The sequence below is a fragment of the Cervus elaphus genome, chromosome 19 (assembly GCF_910594005.1).
Source record: "Cervus elaphus chromosome 19, mCerEla1.1, whole genome shotgun sequence".
Lineage (NCBI taxonomy): Eukaryota > Metazoa > Chordata > Mammalia > Artiodactyla > Cervidae > Cervus > Cervus elaphus.
In genome coordinates, this window is record NC_057833.1 from 14,668,275 (window position 1) to 14,684,186 (window position 15,912).

Consider the following 15,912-nt stretch of genomic DNA (forward strand, 5'->3'; position numbering starts at 1 on the left):
ATTATTTTCTCCCAATCTGAGGGTTGTCTTTTCACCTTACTTATAGTTTCCTTTGTTGTGCAAAAGCTTTTAAGTTTCATTAGGTCCCATTTGTTTATTTTTGCTTTTATTTCCAATATTCTGGGAGGTGGGTCATAGAGGATCTTGCTGTGGTTTATGTCAGAGAGTGTTTTGCCTATGTTCTCCTCTCGGAGTTTTATAGTTTCTGGTCTTACATTTAGATCTTTAATCCATTTTGAGTTTATTTTTGTGTATGGTGTTAGAAAGTGTTCTAGTTTCATTCTTTTACAAGTGGTTGACCAGTTTTCCCAGCACCACTTGTTAAAGAGGTTGTCTTTTTTCCATTGTATATCCTTGCCTCCTTTGTCAAAGATAAGGTGTCCATAAGTTCGTGGATTTATCTCTGGGCTTTCTATTCTGTTCCATTGATCTATATTTCTGTCTTTGTGCCAGTACCATACTGTCTTGATGACTGTGGCTTTGTAGTAGAGTCTGAAGTCAGGCAGGTTGATTCCTCCAGTTCCATTCTTCTTTCTCAAGATTACTTTGGCTATTCGAGGTTTTTTGTATTTCCATACAAATTGTGAAATTATTTGTTCTAGTTCTGTGAAAAATACCGTTGGTAGCTTGATAGGGATTGCATTGAATCTATAGATTGCTTTGGGTAGAATAGCCATTTTGACAATATTGATTCTTCCAATCCATGAGCATGGTATGTTTCTCCATCTGTTTGTGTCCTCTTTGATTTCTTTTTTTTTTTTTCTCTTTGATTTCTTTCATCAGTGTTTTATAGTTTTCTATGTATAGGTCCTAAGTATTTTATTCTTTTTGTTGCAATGGTGAATGGTATTGTTTCCTTAATTTCTCTTTCTGTTTTTTCATTGTTAGTATATAGGAATGCAAGGGATTTTTGTGTGTTAATTTTATATCCTGCAACTTTACTATATTCATTGATTAGCTCTAGTAATTTTCTGGAAGAGTCTTTAGGGTTTTCTATGTAGAGGATCATGTCATCTGCAAACTGTTTGTAGACTTTTTGATGATGGCCATCCTGACTGTTACAGGGTGATATCTCATTGTAGCTTCGATTTGTATTTTGCTAATAATGAGCAATATTGAGCATCTTTTTGTGTGTGTGTTAGCCGTCTGTATGTCTTCTTTGGAGAAATGTCTGTTTAGGTCTTTTTCTCACTTTTTGATTGGGTTGTTCGTTTTTCTGGCCTTGAGTTGTATGAGCTGCTTGTTTATTTTGGAAATTAATCCTTTGTCAGTTGTTTTATTTGCTATTATTTTCTCCCATTCTGAGGGTTGTCTTTTCACCTTGCTTATAGTTTCCTTTGCTGTGCAAAAGCTTTTAAGTCCCACTTGTTTACTTTTCTTTTTATTTCCGTTACTCTAGTAGGTGGGTCATAGAGGATCTTGCTTTGATTTATGTCATCAAGTGTTCTCCCTATGTTTTCCTCTAAGAGTTTTATAGCTTCTGGTCTTATATTTAGGTCTTTAATCCATTTTGAGTTTATCTTTGTGAATGGTGTTAGAAAGTGTTCTAATTTCATTCTTTTACAGGTAGCTGTCCAGTTTTCCCAGCACCACTTATTGAAGAGGGTATCTTTGCCCCATTGTATATTCTTTCCTCCTTTGTTCAAAAATAAAGTACCCAGAGGTGCATGGTTTATTTCTGAGCTTTCTATCTTGTTCCATTGGTCTATATTTCTGTTTTTGTGCCAGTACCATACTGTCTTGATGACTGTAGCTTTGCAGTATAATCTGAAGTCCGGAAGGTTGATTCCTCCAGCTCCATTCTTCTTTCTCAAGACTGCTTTGGCTATTTGGGGTCTTTTGTGTTTCCATATGAATTGTGAAATTTTTTGTTCTAGTTCTGTGAAAAATATCATTGGTAATTTGATAGGAATCACACTGAATCTGTAGATTGTGTTTGGTAGTATAGTCATTTTCACAATATTGATTCTTCCTACCCAGGAACATGGAATATCTCTCCATCTGTTTATGTCTTTGATTTCTTTCATCAGTCTCTTGTAATTTTCTGTGTACAGTTCTTTTATCTCCTTAGGTAAGTTTATTCCTAGATACTTAATTCTTTTTGTTGCAGTGGTGAATGGGACTGATTCCTTAATTTCTCTTTCTGATTTTTCATTGTTAGTATATAGAACTGGCAAGTGATTTCTGTGTATTGATTTTGTATCCTGCAACTTTGCGAAGTTGACTGATGAGCTCTAGTAATTTTCTGATACTATCTTTAGGGTTTTCTATGTACAATATCATGTCATCTGCAAACAGTGAGAACTTTACTTCTTTTCCAATCTGGATTCCTTTTATTTCTATTTCTTCTCTGACTGCTGTAGCTAAGACTTCCAGAACTGTGTTGAATGATAGTGGTGAAAGTGGACACCCTTGACTTGTTCCTGATCTTAGGGAGAATGCTTTCAGGTTTTCACCATTGAGAATAATGTTTGCTGTAGGCTTATCATATATGGCCTTTACTATGTTGAGGTAGGTTCCTTCTATGCCTATTTTTTGGAGTTTTAATCATAAATGGGTGCTGAATTTTATCAGAGGCTTTTTCTGCATCTATTGAGATTATCATATAGTTTTTATCTTTCAATTTGTTATTATGGTATATCACCTTGATTGATTTGCATATATTGAAGAATCTTTGCATTCCTGGAATAAATCCAACTTGATTATGGTGTATGAGCTTTTCTATGTGTTGCTGAATTCTGTTTGCTAAAATTTTGTTGAGGACTTTTGCATCTATGTTCATCAGTGATATTGGCCTGTAGTTTTCTTTCTTTGTGTTGTCTTTGTCTGGTTTTGGTATCAGGTTGATGGTGGCCTCATAGAATGAGTTTGGAAGTGTCCCTTCCTCTGCAATTTTTTGAAAGAGGTTTAGAAGGATAGGCATTAGCTCTTCTCTAAATATTTGATAGAATTCTCCTGTGAAGCTGTCTGTTCCTGGGCTTTTGTTTTTTGGGAGATTTTTGATCACAGCTTCAATTTCACTGCTTGTAATTGTAATTTCTATTTCTTACTGGTCCAGTCTTGGAAGATTGCACTTTTCTAAGAATCTGTCCATTTCTTCCAGGTTATCCATTTTATTGCTGTATAGTTGTTCATAATAGTCTTTTATAATCCTTTGTATTTCTGCATTGTCTGTTGTAACCTCTCCTTTTTCCTTTCTAATTTTATTGATTTGATTCTTCTCTCATTTTTTCTTGATGAGTCTGGCTAAAAGTTTGTCAATTTTGTTTATCTTCTCAAAGAACAAGCTTTTAGTTTTATTAATCTTTACTACTGTTTCTTTCATTTCTTTTTCATTTATTTCTGCTTGGAACTTTATCATTTCTTTCCTTCTGCTAATTTTGGGTTTTTTTTTGTTCTTCTTTTTCCAGTTGTTTTAGGTGTAAAGTTAGGTTATCTATTTGATGTTTTTTTTTGTTTCTTGAGGTAGGATTGTATTGCTATAAACTTCTCTCTTAGAACTGCTTTTACTGCATCCCATAGGTTTTGAGTTGTCATGTTTTCATTGTCATTTGTTTCTAGAAATTTTTTGATTTCCCTTTTGATTTCTTCAGTAACCTGTTGATTACTTAGAAGCGTGTTGTTTAATCTCCATGTGTTTGTGTTTCTTACAGTTTTTTTCTTGTAATTGATATCTAGTCTCATAGCATTGTGGTCAGAGAAGATGCTTTATGTGATTTCAATTTTCTTACATTTACTGAGGTTTGATTTGTGACCCAAGATGTGGTCTATCCTGGAGAATGTTCCATGTGCACTTGAGAAGAAGGTGTATTCTTCTGCATTTGGATGGAATGTCCTGAAGATATCAAGGAGATTCATCTCATCTAATGTATCATTTAAGATGTATTTTCTTATTAATTTTCTGTTTTGATGATCTGTCCATTGGTTTGAGTGGGGTGCTAAAGTCTCCTACAGTTATTGTGTTACTGTCAATTTCTCCTTTTATACCTGTTAGTATTTGTCTTATGTATTGAGGTGCTCCTATGTTGGGTACATAGATATTTACAATTGTTATGTTTTCCTCTTGTATTGATCCCTTGACCATTATGTAGTGTCCTTCCTTATCTCTTGTAATCGTCTTTATTTTAAGGTCTGTTTTGTCTGATGAGGATTGCTACTCCAGCTTTCTTTTGCTTCCCATTTGCATGGAGTATATTTTTCCATCCTGTCACATTCAGTCTATATATATGTGTCTTGAGGTCTTGAAGTGGGTTTCTTGTAGACAGCATGTATATGGGTCTTGCTTTTGTATCCATGCAGCCAGTGTGTGTCTTTTGGTTGGAGCATTTAATCCATTTACATTTAAAGTAATTATTGATATATATGTTCCTATTTCCATTTTCTTAATTGTTTGAAGTTGATTTTGAAGATTTTTTTTTCTTCTGTTGTATGTCTTGACTATGTAAGTCCCTTTAACATTTGCTATAAAAGCTGATTTGGTGGTGCTGAATTCTCTCAACTGTTGCTTGTCTGAAAAGATTTTTATTTCTCCACCAATTTTGAATGAGATCCTTGCCAGGTACAGTAATCTTGGTTATAGATATTTCTCTTTCAGTACTTTAGATATATCCTGCCATTCCCTTCTGGCCTGCAGAGTTTCTGCTGAAAGATCAGCTGTTAAGTGTATGGGGTTTCCCTTGTATAATTACTTGTTCCTTCTCCCTTGCTGCTTTTAATATTCTTTCTTTGGGTTTAGTCATTGTTAGTTTGATTAGTATGTGTCTTGGTGTGTTTCTCCTTGGGTTTTCCTGTATGGGACTCTTTGTGCCTCTTGGACTTGATTGACTGTTTCCTTTTCCCATATTGGGGAAATTTTCAACTATAATCTCTTCAAAAATTTTCTCATACCCTTTCTTTTTCTCTTCTTCTTCTGGGACCCCTATAATTCAAATGTTGGTGCATTAGATATTGTCTCAGAGGTCTCTGAGACTATTCTCAGTTCTCTTCATTCTTTTTACTTTATTCTGCTCTTCAGAAGTTATTTCCACCATTTTGTTTTCTAGCTCACTGATTCATTCTGCTTCAGATATTCTGCTATTGAATCCTTTTAGAGTATTTTTAACTTCAGTAATTGTGTTGTTTGTCTCTGTATGTTTATTCTTTAATTCTCCTAGGTCTTTGTTAACTGATTCTTGCATTTTCTCCATTTTGTTTTCAGGGTTTTTGATCATCTTTATTATCATTATTCTGAATTCTTTTTCTGGTAGTTTGCCCATTTCCTCTTCATTTATTTGGACTTCCGTGTTTCTAGTTTCTTCCTTCATTTGTATAGTATTTCTCTGCCTTTTCATTATTTTTTTTTTAACTGATTGTGTTTGAGGTCTCCTTTTCCCAGGCTTTAAGGTTGAGTTCTTCCTTTTGGTTTCTGCCTTCCTAAGGTTGGTCCAGTGGTTTGTGTAAGCTTCATATAATGTGAGATTTGTGCTGAGTTGTTTTCTTGTTGTTGTTGTTTGTTTGTTTTTCCTCTAATGGGCAAGGCTGAGTGAGGTGGTAATCCCGTCTGCTGATGATTTGGTTTGTATTTTTGTTTGTTGTTTGGATGAGGCGTCCTGCACAGGGTGCTACTGGTTGTTGGTCTTGTATTCAAGTGGTTCCCTTTGTGTGAGTCCTCAGTATTCGATTCTCCCTAGGGTTGGTTCTCTGGTATTCTAGGGTTTTAGAGTCAGTACTGCCACTCCAAAGGCTCAGGGCTTGATCTCCAGTGTCCAGCATTCCAATGTGCTTCTCTGTAGAAGTGGTGAAATCGTTTTCTCCCAGGATCTCTTTGAAGAGCCGTGGTTCAGGCCAAGATTAAGGCCATAATCCCAGAAGGCCTTCCCGGTGCTGGAATAGTGAACCTGTGGGCATGAGGCTTGCAAACAGCCAGCCAGAGCCAGGAGGTGAACACCGGGTGAGGATGATGAGCTGGTAGGTGGAACAAGGGGCCATGCAACTGTAGTTTTTCCCCTGGTGTCAGATGCATCTGTCCCAGAGGCTGGAAGACTTGCCTGAAATGGTGTGGGAGGGTGAGGAGGGCACCAGCTTTTTTTTTTTTTTTAAAGATTTTAATTTATTTTATTTTTGCTGATGCTGTGTCTTCCTTGCTCCATGTGCACGTTCTCTATTTGGTGAGCAGGGGCTGCTCTTCACTGTGGTGCGTGGGCTACTCATTGCAGTGGCTTCTCTTGTGGAGCACAGGCTCTAAGGTATGTGGGCCTCAGTAGCTGTGGCGCAGAGACTCAGGAGTTGTGGCTCCTGGGCTCTGGAGCACGCACTCAGTAGTTGTGGTCCACAAGCTTAGTTGCTCCAAGGCATGTGGAATCATCCTGGACCAGGGATCAGCGTGTGTCCCCTGCATTGGCAGGTAGCTTCTCTTCCACTGCACCACCAGGGAAGTCCCTGAATTAACTTTTGAGTAACAGTCAGTAGTCAGTTGGGGCTGGAGAGCATTAGGTATGTTTCAAATATGAGTTGATGGCAACAGAAGCTTTGTTCCTATGTATTTTATTTTTGTCAGCAGTCCTTTGTGAACTCTATATGATTTTGAGTGGAATTAAGCTTAAAGAGCTCAAAATTATGTAAAAAGGTGTTCTGTTTAAAATACTATTTCAAGTTAGTCTAAGTCAGCTATTATGATTCCTGCTACACAAAGCCAGGTACAGAAAGGATGAGGGCCAGGTGGCTAAAGGCCCTCTGCATTGCTAGTTTATGGGAACTGATTTGGTGTTTTGCTTTTTTTCCCCATCAGTTATCTGTTAGGCCACCTTCTAGGGTCAGATGAGCTATTTGTGAGACCTTAGAATCTGTTTGAAGCAGTGAGCAGAGGCATTCAGTTCAGTCGCTCAGTTGTGTCCGACTCTTTGCGACCCCATGGACTGCAGCACGCCAGGTGCCCTTGTCCATCACTAACTCCTGGCGTTTACTCAAACTCATGTCCATTAAGTCGGTGATGCCATCCAGCCATCTCATCCTCTGTCATCCCCTTCTCCTCCCACCTTCAATCTTTCCCAGCATCAGGGTCTTTTCAAATGAATCAGCTCTTCACATCAGGTAGCCAAAGTATTGGATTTTCAGCTTGAGCATCAATCCTTCCAATGAATATTCAGGACTGATTTCCTTTAGGATCCACTGGTTTGGATCTCCTTGCTGTCCAAGGGACTCTCAAGAGTCTTCTCCAACACCACAGTTCAAAAGCATCAATTCTTCGGCCCTCAGCTTTCTTTGTAGTCCAACTCTCATATCCATACATGACTACTGGAAAAACCATAGCTTTGACTAGATGGGCCTTTGTTGGCAAAGTAATGTCTCTGCTTTTTAATAAGCTATCTTGGTTGGTCATAAATTTTCTTCCAAGGAGCAAGCATCTTTTAATTTCATGGCTGCAGTCACCATTTGCAATGATTTTGAAGCCCCCAAAAATAAAGTCTCTCACTGTTTCCACTGTTTCCCCATCTCTTTGCCATGAAGTAATGGGACCAGAATAGAGGTATAAGAAATCTAGATTTGAGTCCCAGCTCCTTCTTTTCATGTTATTTTAATGAAGCTTAGGCTCTCTGAGGTTTGGTTTTCTTATCAGTAAAATGGATGTAGTAGTACTTAAATCTGCAGGTTGTTGTGAAGATTAAATCCAGAACACTTAGTGTAATGCCTGACATGTTCCATTTTCCAACTGGACATTATAAGTCTCTCTTTAACTCCTAGAGGTCCCTGGATAGGAAATGATGCTCGGGAAGGTACTCTGTTTTGTTCTACAAGTAATATTTATGTAGGTAATGATAGTCCCTGGTTCTTCTATTGATTGAAACTTGGAATATAGTATTTTCATGTACATCTTGTGTAAATTAATCTGCATTTATTTATTGAATACCTTCAATGCAGCAGGCTTTGTGGAGTTACTAGAGATATAAAGATGAATAAGACTTCATTCTATTCAAAGAGTTCACAGTGTATTGAGGAAAAGGAATGAAAAGTTAACTAACTAGTGTACAGTGTAGTGGAATACGTTACTGAATGGATACAGCACTGTGGATTATGGGGATGGAGAAGAACAGTCAGAACTCTGTCTGGTATGGTGGGGAAGCCCAGGCCAGATAATGCTTCTCATAGGTGTCATTGAACTTGGCCTTGAGATGTGATATAGATCAGAGGGAGACAAGGGGTGGTAGAAGGGTTTTCTAGGCAGAGGAGACAGCCTGGGAGAGGCCTGGAATGCTGGCCAGGAGACTCAGAGCCTTTTGGTCTAGTACTGATTTAGTATCTCTTTAGCACGAAAGTGTGTGCCTTTGAGCAAGTTATTGAACCTGATTTTCATCAGGCTAGAGTGAATTTTTTCAACTCTAAAAGTTTGGTGTCTTTGATCCATAGATGCAAGGAAGTTAAAGGAGTTGCTTTATGTCTTCGTCTGTTAGTCAGTTGGGGCTGATATAACAAGAGACCATAGATTGGGTGGCTTAAACAACAGATATTTATTTCTCGCAGTTCTGGAGGCTGGGAAGTCCAAGATCAAAGTGTCTGATTGCCCTCAGATTTGGTGTCTATGAAGGCTTTCTTCCTGATTTGCAGATGTTTACCTTCTTGTCTTATCTTGTGTCCTCCTTTGGCAGTGAGAGAGAGAAAGTTCCAGTCTCTGCCTCTTCTTATGAAGGCACTAATCCTGTCATCCTTGAAGAAGGAAACAGCAACCCACTCCAGTATTCTTGCCTGGAGAATCCCATGGATAGGGGAGCCTGGCCGGTTACAGTCCATCAGGTTGCAGAGTTGTATATGACCTAGCAGCTAAGCAACAACAAATCCCATCATAGGGGCTCCTCTCTCATGACTTTATCTAAAACTACCTCCCCAAAGCTTCACCTCCAAATATCATCATGTTGGAGGTTAGGGCTTCAGGGTAAGAACTTTGGGGGGACACAAACATTCCCTCTGTAGCACTTAAGGTCATGAGATTCATTCATGATAGGACCAGCCCTAGAACTTGTGTCTTTGTTGTATATAGGTGTCTTTATACCATCCACCGTGTATGTGGATAGTAGATTAGCTTAGTGGAGGTTGGACACCTGTGCTTTCTTGATGGACTCCTCCAGGCAGCCCAACTTTAGTCAACAAAGCACTCTGGGTTACTACCATGTACATTTCAAGCATTTTAAAGTTCCTTAGACTGGTTGGTTTCTTTTTGACCTCTCTGTGAATTTTTACCAGGCTCATTTGATAAGGATTATGGAAGCCCTAGATAGTGTTCTCTAAGTGCAAGTTGGTACACCACTGTTCTTTTAAAGAAAATGTCAGCTCCACTGGAGGAAATAGACACAAATGCTCATTTTGTTTTAAGAAACAGAGTTCTCTTGCTTATGTGAGTTCTGTCTTGAGTTCTATCTTATATCTTTTTTACTTTCTGAGTTCCACTCCTACTGTTATTTTCTTAATATTTTTCATTAATATTGACTTACTTTATTTTACTTAAATACATTAAAAAATTTAATAACTGTACTCACAGTTTGATTTCATCATGTCGTTCATTATATTTGTCCAAATTGTTCATTATATACTTATTTCATTCTATTATCTCCAGTTCACTTTAAAGTAATTAACTATGTCTAAAAAAGGACCCTCATGCCATTTGAAAACATCTTGTGCAGTGTTCTATGCTTTGGAAAAGTTTACATGAGACCATCTGGGTCTGTTGGTTGAACGGTCAATGAAGGAAGGAATAAAGAAAAAAAAAATGAATATGACTATAAGTGTATAGATGACATAGGTGATAAATAAGAATGGAAACAGGAGTTTATAAAAGAAAAATTAATTTCCTTGACCTGCAATCCCTGTTATCATCAAGGTAAATTTGTGCATGTAAAGAAGGAATTCTAACAAAATGATGTTTGGGCCTTAAATGCTTGCCCTCTTTTTTTTTTTCCAAATAACTATTTCTTCATTGAATAACTCTGGAGTCATAGACCATATAGAAGTAAGTGTTATGCTATACATTTTGTCAAGAAGCCAGTCTTTGTGCCAGGGAAAGAATTGCTTGTCTTCGTTGAACAAAACACAGTCAGAAGCAAATGAGGCCAGATTCAGATTGCCAAGCCAAGGGCAGGACCCTTGGAGGCCACAGAGAGATTGTAGAGGTTGGTTAGAAGAAAGGAAGAGGGTAGGGCTGGATTCATAGGCATGTGAACCGTGTGGTTGAACAGTTTCCCACATTTAGAAGGGCATACTTGGTTTAATGCTGAGCTGTCCTTGTCTTGTAATTTGTTACAATTTTTTTATAATTTGAAAAGGGGCCCTGAATTTTCATTTTACACTGGGCTCTGCATATATAGCTAGTGCTTGGGATAGAGTAGGGAGATATATTTACAGAAAGTGTCACAGAGTAGATGAAACTACTCTGGGGTAGAAATGGAAGAGTGAAATCTAGAAATGAGTGGCAAAAGGAGCTTTCGGTTACTACGTGCTAGATCCCTTCTGACTGACCTTAGCTTAAGGGATCCAGCACGGGATTCCAGGATTCCTTTTGCTTTAAACTTCCAGGTGGTCTGGTTGCCTTTCTGCCTTCCTGCCTCTCTTTCATGGTTGTAGAGGAACAGAGGGAATGGTGCAACTTACATAAGGAAAGCTTGAGCCAGTGCAGTGCACTCACCCTTAGGAACTTGAAAACACTGTGCAAGTGAAGATAGAAAGTGACAGTGTTAGTTGCTCAGTCATTGTCCGACTCTACGACCCCATAGACTGTAGCACGCCAGGCTCCTCTGTCCATGGGATTTCTCAGGTAAGAATACTGGAGCGGGTTGCCATTCCCTTCTCCAGGGGATCTTCCTGACTCAGGGATCGAACCTGGGTCTCTTGCATTGCAGGCAGAGTCTTTACCATCTGAGCCATAATACATACAATATCTGTGAATTCAATCAACCCATGCTGGATCAAGCAGGGGCTGACAAGTGTAGATATCTACCAAGAGTGGCTGTGAGATGACAGGGATGGTGGGCAGTCGGGGTGAGCACCAGAGGAAGCGCGACCCACCTGAAGGAAAAACTGTTCTGCTTCACCTTGTTATTGCCGTGTTGTATTTAGCCTTGTCTTTGTCCCGTGGGGCTAAACTCTTCAGATGCTTTAGGATGAGCTATAAACCTTGGTTTTTTTTTGACTGTGATCTGTATTTATTTAGTTATCTATCTTCTATCTGGCTGTGTTGGGTCTTAGTTGTGGCACTTGGGCTCCGGAGCGGGCAGACCCAGTAGTTGCAGCTGGTGGGTTTCACTGCTTTGCATCATATGGGATCTTAGTTTCCCATCCAGGGATCAAACCATCATCCCCTGCCATTGCAAGGCATATGCTTAACCACTGGACCACCAGGGAAGTCCCTTGACTGGGACATTTTCCAATTAAAGAAAAATACTGTCAAATTGAATTCATTTCAATCCTTAAATAGACATTAAAAAATAACCACCTTGTTTTCTAGAGGTAAACATGGGAAGTGACCAAATTACTTTTTTAGGGGAGGCAGCCATAGTAATAGACCTAACTTTAATATCTTTGATGAGGCCATCCCTGGTAAGAAGATAGAGTTAGAGCAAGAGTTGCCAATAGATGTTGAGGTTTATGATACAAAAGGAGTTCCAGACTTTCTGTATTGGACGGGCTTCAGGGCTAACAGGGAGACTGATTTGGGGAGACCTGTTTTGGAGCTGTGTTTGCATAGTAAACTCACTGTTTTTACTCAAATTTTATGACATAGATCATAAAAATTAGCTCAGCTTTCTAATGATTTTCCCTACACTTTAGATAAGATTGTGAAGACAACAATTGCCCATCTGCAGGAATGGACAGAAGAGTTTTAAGACTTTCTTTCTTAGTCTGATGCCATTAAAAATGCATTCATCTAATCATTTTTACCCTGTTTGTGTGCTCAGCAATTTTTTATGATTTGACTTCCCAAGTGGATCTACCAGAGGGGAGGCAGTGGGTGAGCTCTGCAGATTAGAATGTCAGTGTTTCTGTGAGTACTTATTGTTAATTGTAATTTTTAATTTATTGATTGATTTTTTTTCAGTATTTATTATTTATTTAGGTATTTATTTGGCTGTGCCGGGTCTTAGTTGTGGCATGTGAGATCTAGTTCCCTGACCAGGGATTGAACCCTGGGACCCCTGCATTGGCAGCATGGAGTCTTAACCTCTGGACTACCAGGGAAGTCCCTTGCTAATTGTAGTTTAATAAATTGACATTCTAGGCTTGTGCTTATGACTGTGGTTATATTGTGGGTCTGCCAGTGAAATTTGGAATCTCTCTGGTGTGCTGACACAGTCAGTTTTGAATTTGCACAGGCTCTATACTATGGCACATTGGCCAAAGTAATGAATGTCACTTTGGTAGGTGCCTTGGCAGTTTTTCCCTATGACACTAAAAATATAACTTGACTGTATGCATCTTTCCTATTTGAATTTCTTTAGTAGTAGAGATGAGATACTTAGTGCATAAAAATCATGGGGTGAAGAGGGATGTGAAAATGAAAGTGAAAGTCGCTCAGTTGTGTCCAACTCTTTGTGACCCCATGGACTACACAGTTTATGGAATTCTCCAGACCAGAATACTGGAGTGGGTAGCCTTTCCCTTCTCCAGGGGATCTTCCCAAGCCAGGAGTCGAACCAGGGTCTCCTGCATTGCAGGCAGATTCTTTGCCAACTGAGCTATGAAGGACGTTCATATGCCCAGAGAAGTGTTAGTAGGATTTCAGATAAGCTGGGGACACGCTGGCTTAAGTGAATGTAAGTTGTTTTCCTTTAGGAGGACTTTTTCCAGAGCATTTCATCTGCTTTGTTTGAAAAGTTATTTGTTTATTTATTGAAAGTTAGTTGGTTTACAATGTTGTGTTAATTTCAGGTGTATAGCAAAGTGATTCAGATATACACATACTTTTTCATTCTTTTTCCTTGTAAGTTATTACAAAATATTGAATGTAGTTCCCTGTGCTATACAGTGTGTCCTTGTTGGTTATCTTATTCTATATATAGTAGTGTGTATATATGTTAATCCTTAACTCCTTATTTATGCCTCCTCTTCTTTGGTAACTGCAAGTTTGTTTTCTATGTCTGTGGGCCTCTTTCTGTTTTGTATATAGATTCATTTGTATCATTTTTTTTTTTTAAGATTCCACATACCTTTTAAAGAGTGATCTTCAGTAGGAACACCAACTTCATTTGCTAATGATACCTTTAAAATGTTTCCTTTGGCAGTGCCTTTGGAAAACACTATGTTGCAAAACGTGGTGTTAAGCTTGCACATGAGGTATTTCTGGAATCCTCTTGGGTGGAAAGCATGGAGCAGCTTGGGAACATTTTATTGAATCCCAGTTTGCATCTGGTTCCCTAAGGTCTACCTGAGTGTTCTGGAATCCACAGGAATACCTAGAACGACCATTTACTTACCAGATGGAATTATCCCAGTGTGGACCCCAGGGTGGAAATGGAATTTGGCAACATGGTGTTGGGAATTTGGATCTACATATTGTAAGTCAGTGTGGAGTTCTCAGAGTCCAAGACTTCCTTTATCTGTGTATTTCTTCTCCTGATAGCATACTTTCTTAAAAGAGAGCTTGGGAAGTTGCTTGTTAAGGCCTATCCCAGAATTCAGCCATATTCTCACAGCGAGGACTCTGTGAACACAGTGTTTAACTACTGAGATTATTTTCAGAGGATCAAAGGTCGTATTGTAGAGTAATGTGGTTTTATAGACACTCGTTTCATTTTCTTTGATTATAGAATAAGGAAAATGAATGTAGAACTCTTATTTCCAAACATGAAATGGTGATTACAGGTACAATTCCTTTGTGTATTCTCAGTGTATAATGACAACATTGGAAAGAAAATTGATTAGTATTTCTAGAACAGCAGGAAAATTATTTCCTGCCCAAACATTGATTAATCTTTGAATAGGCTTTCTTATAACCCCCTTTTCTCATAGACTGCAGGGTGCAGCACAGTCATATTTTATGTGGAATCAAGCAGAGAAACTACTTGCTGCGATTAAACTTATTGCCGCCTTTTTCAGCAGGTCAAATAGCTTTGTCTTCAGTAGTTATCCTTTCCTGGCGTAGGAACACATTGGGACTTCTATAGTTTTATTTTAATTAAAGAAACTATTGTCACTATATTGGGACATGTGGGAACAATGAAATATTGAAATTTTCTGATGATATATACTCCCCTCTTTGACTTACAAATAGTAACTTGCTTAGCATCCTGGCATGAATGCTTTAAAATCCTATTAGCTGAAGCTCATGTAACATTAATTTGTTCCTGGTTAGAGGTAATATAAAATATAGTGATAAAGAAGACTGAAGTCTGTTCCCTCAGGGAACTTAAGATTTATTTGAGGACTTAAGACAGAAATAAGATTAAAAAAAATATTAATATGAGAGAGTTTATATTGAGCCCCAAATGAGTGGTTTTGAATATTACATAACCTAATTTAGGACTTCAAAGGGAGAGAGACTTTTTATACATCCTGGTGTGGCTGGTGATGACTACTCATACAAGAGCTGGGCCTTGAGTTGGTCCTTGGAAATAGGAAGGATTCAACCAGGTGGACAAGGGTAGGAGGGATGATGGCGTTACCAAAGGTGGCTGGACTGGAATGTGCTGCCTTTTCAACAGTGAGTAGACTTGTTTGGATCTACTAGGGGACTAATGAAGAATAATGGGAAATAAAGTTGGAAAGGTTAGGTTGAATTCAAATCAGAAGGTGAATGCCAGACAAAGGAATTTGGACTTTATTCAGTAGAAGATATATAAATAGTGAAACTTGTTGGACAGGAATAGGTAGAAAATGCAAGAAACAGCTTTGTAGTTAGAGCAGCCGCACATAGCTGTGAAACGGCGGTACCTTCTGATGCAGACAGTGGTGAAAATGTGAGCGGGGTCTGGCCTCACTGCTGATGGGGATGTAGGTTGCGTTGACTGCTTAATTGTCATTCTTTATTTTTCCTGTTCTCATTTAAGGCTTGTATAAACCCCTCTTTTGAGGCTTTTAAAATACATTAATTCAAATTTGACCTTCCTTACTGCATGATGGTTTGAATACTCAGAGCTATTTTCAGTTGTTCCAGATTGTCATGAGTTTGATGTCCAGGTGCCAACTGGAAGGGCCAGACCTGGCCTGTGGAGGATTGTTTTTAAAATCCAATTCTAAATTAAGCATTTCAGGACATGAAAATGAAATGTGGCCTAGTTCTTTCTCACCATTTAAGTAAAAGTATATGTTTTTTTTCTTTTCTGCTTAAATATTTGTCTGGATCGTTCAGACTCAAAAGGCATATAACACAGAGCCAAGAATATTTAGATCCCTCTGCACTCTAATTTTTTTTTTCTAGAGTAGTTTTTGGCTTTAACTATACTTAAAAAGTTATAAAAAATTAGGTAGCAATTCTTTAAAGACTTTTTTTATTCCTGGACCTCCTGTTTCATATCTCGCAAGTTACAGAAATAGTTTTTTTTGAAGTGTGAGCCATTGATGGAAGTTAGACTTTTCAACATCTAAAATTAAGTTCCAAAGGACACCGTCCATATTAGCAGCAGGTGTTGTGATGTGGGTATAAGTAGATCATGGTGCAGGCTTTGGAGTCAGAAAATCTGGTTTTACATCCCCATTCTGCCACTCACTCCCTGGGTGACCTAAGTGTATTACTGTTACACATGTTGTTTTTCTAGTTCTGTGGATAGAACTTAAAGCAGGTTCTTTTCCCTCTATATAAGTGGATTTCTTCCGAGAATCATAGTGGCAGAGTATAGATAAAAACACAGACTTTTAAGGGCGTATCAGGCTAGAATCATTGTGAGACCTGTTGGGATATAGACTAGCTGGAGAGAGTCTCTGGGTAAAAACAGAATTAAAGGTTTTGTCTCCCCA

General features: G+C 38.4%; 1 protein-coding gene across 2 annotated transcripts in view; it reads left to right on the forward strand.

The window, feature by feature from the left end:
* The window catches only part of PPM1L (protein phosphatase, Mg2+/Mn2+ dependent 1L), a 320,839-nt gene that overhangs the window by 91,238 nt on the left and 213,689 nt on the right, over nucleotides 1–15,912 (forward strand). The window contains exon 1 of one of the 2 annotated variants that reach the window (XM_043873748.1): nucleotides 14,560–14,659. The exons of the other annotated variant lie outside the window; for it this stretch is intronic. Coding sequence (XP_043729683.1) covers nucleotides 14,609–14,659 — 51 coding nt within the window. The 5' untranslated portion in view covers nucleotides 14,560–14,608. Of the gene's footprint in view, nucleotides 1–14,559; nucleotides 14,660–15,912 lie in introns of those variants that run through there. 2 annotated transcript variants of the gene reach the window in all.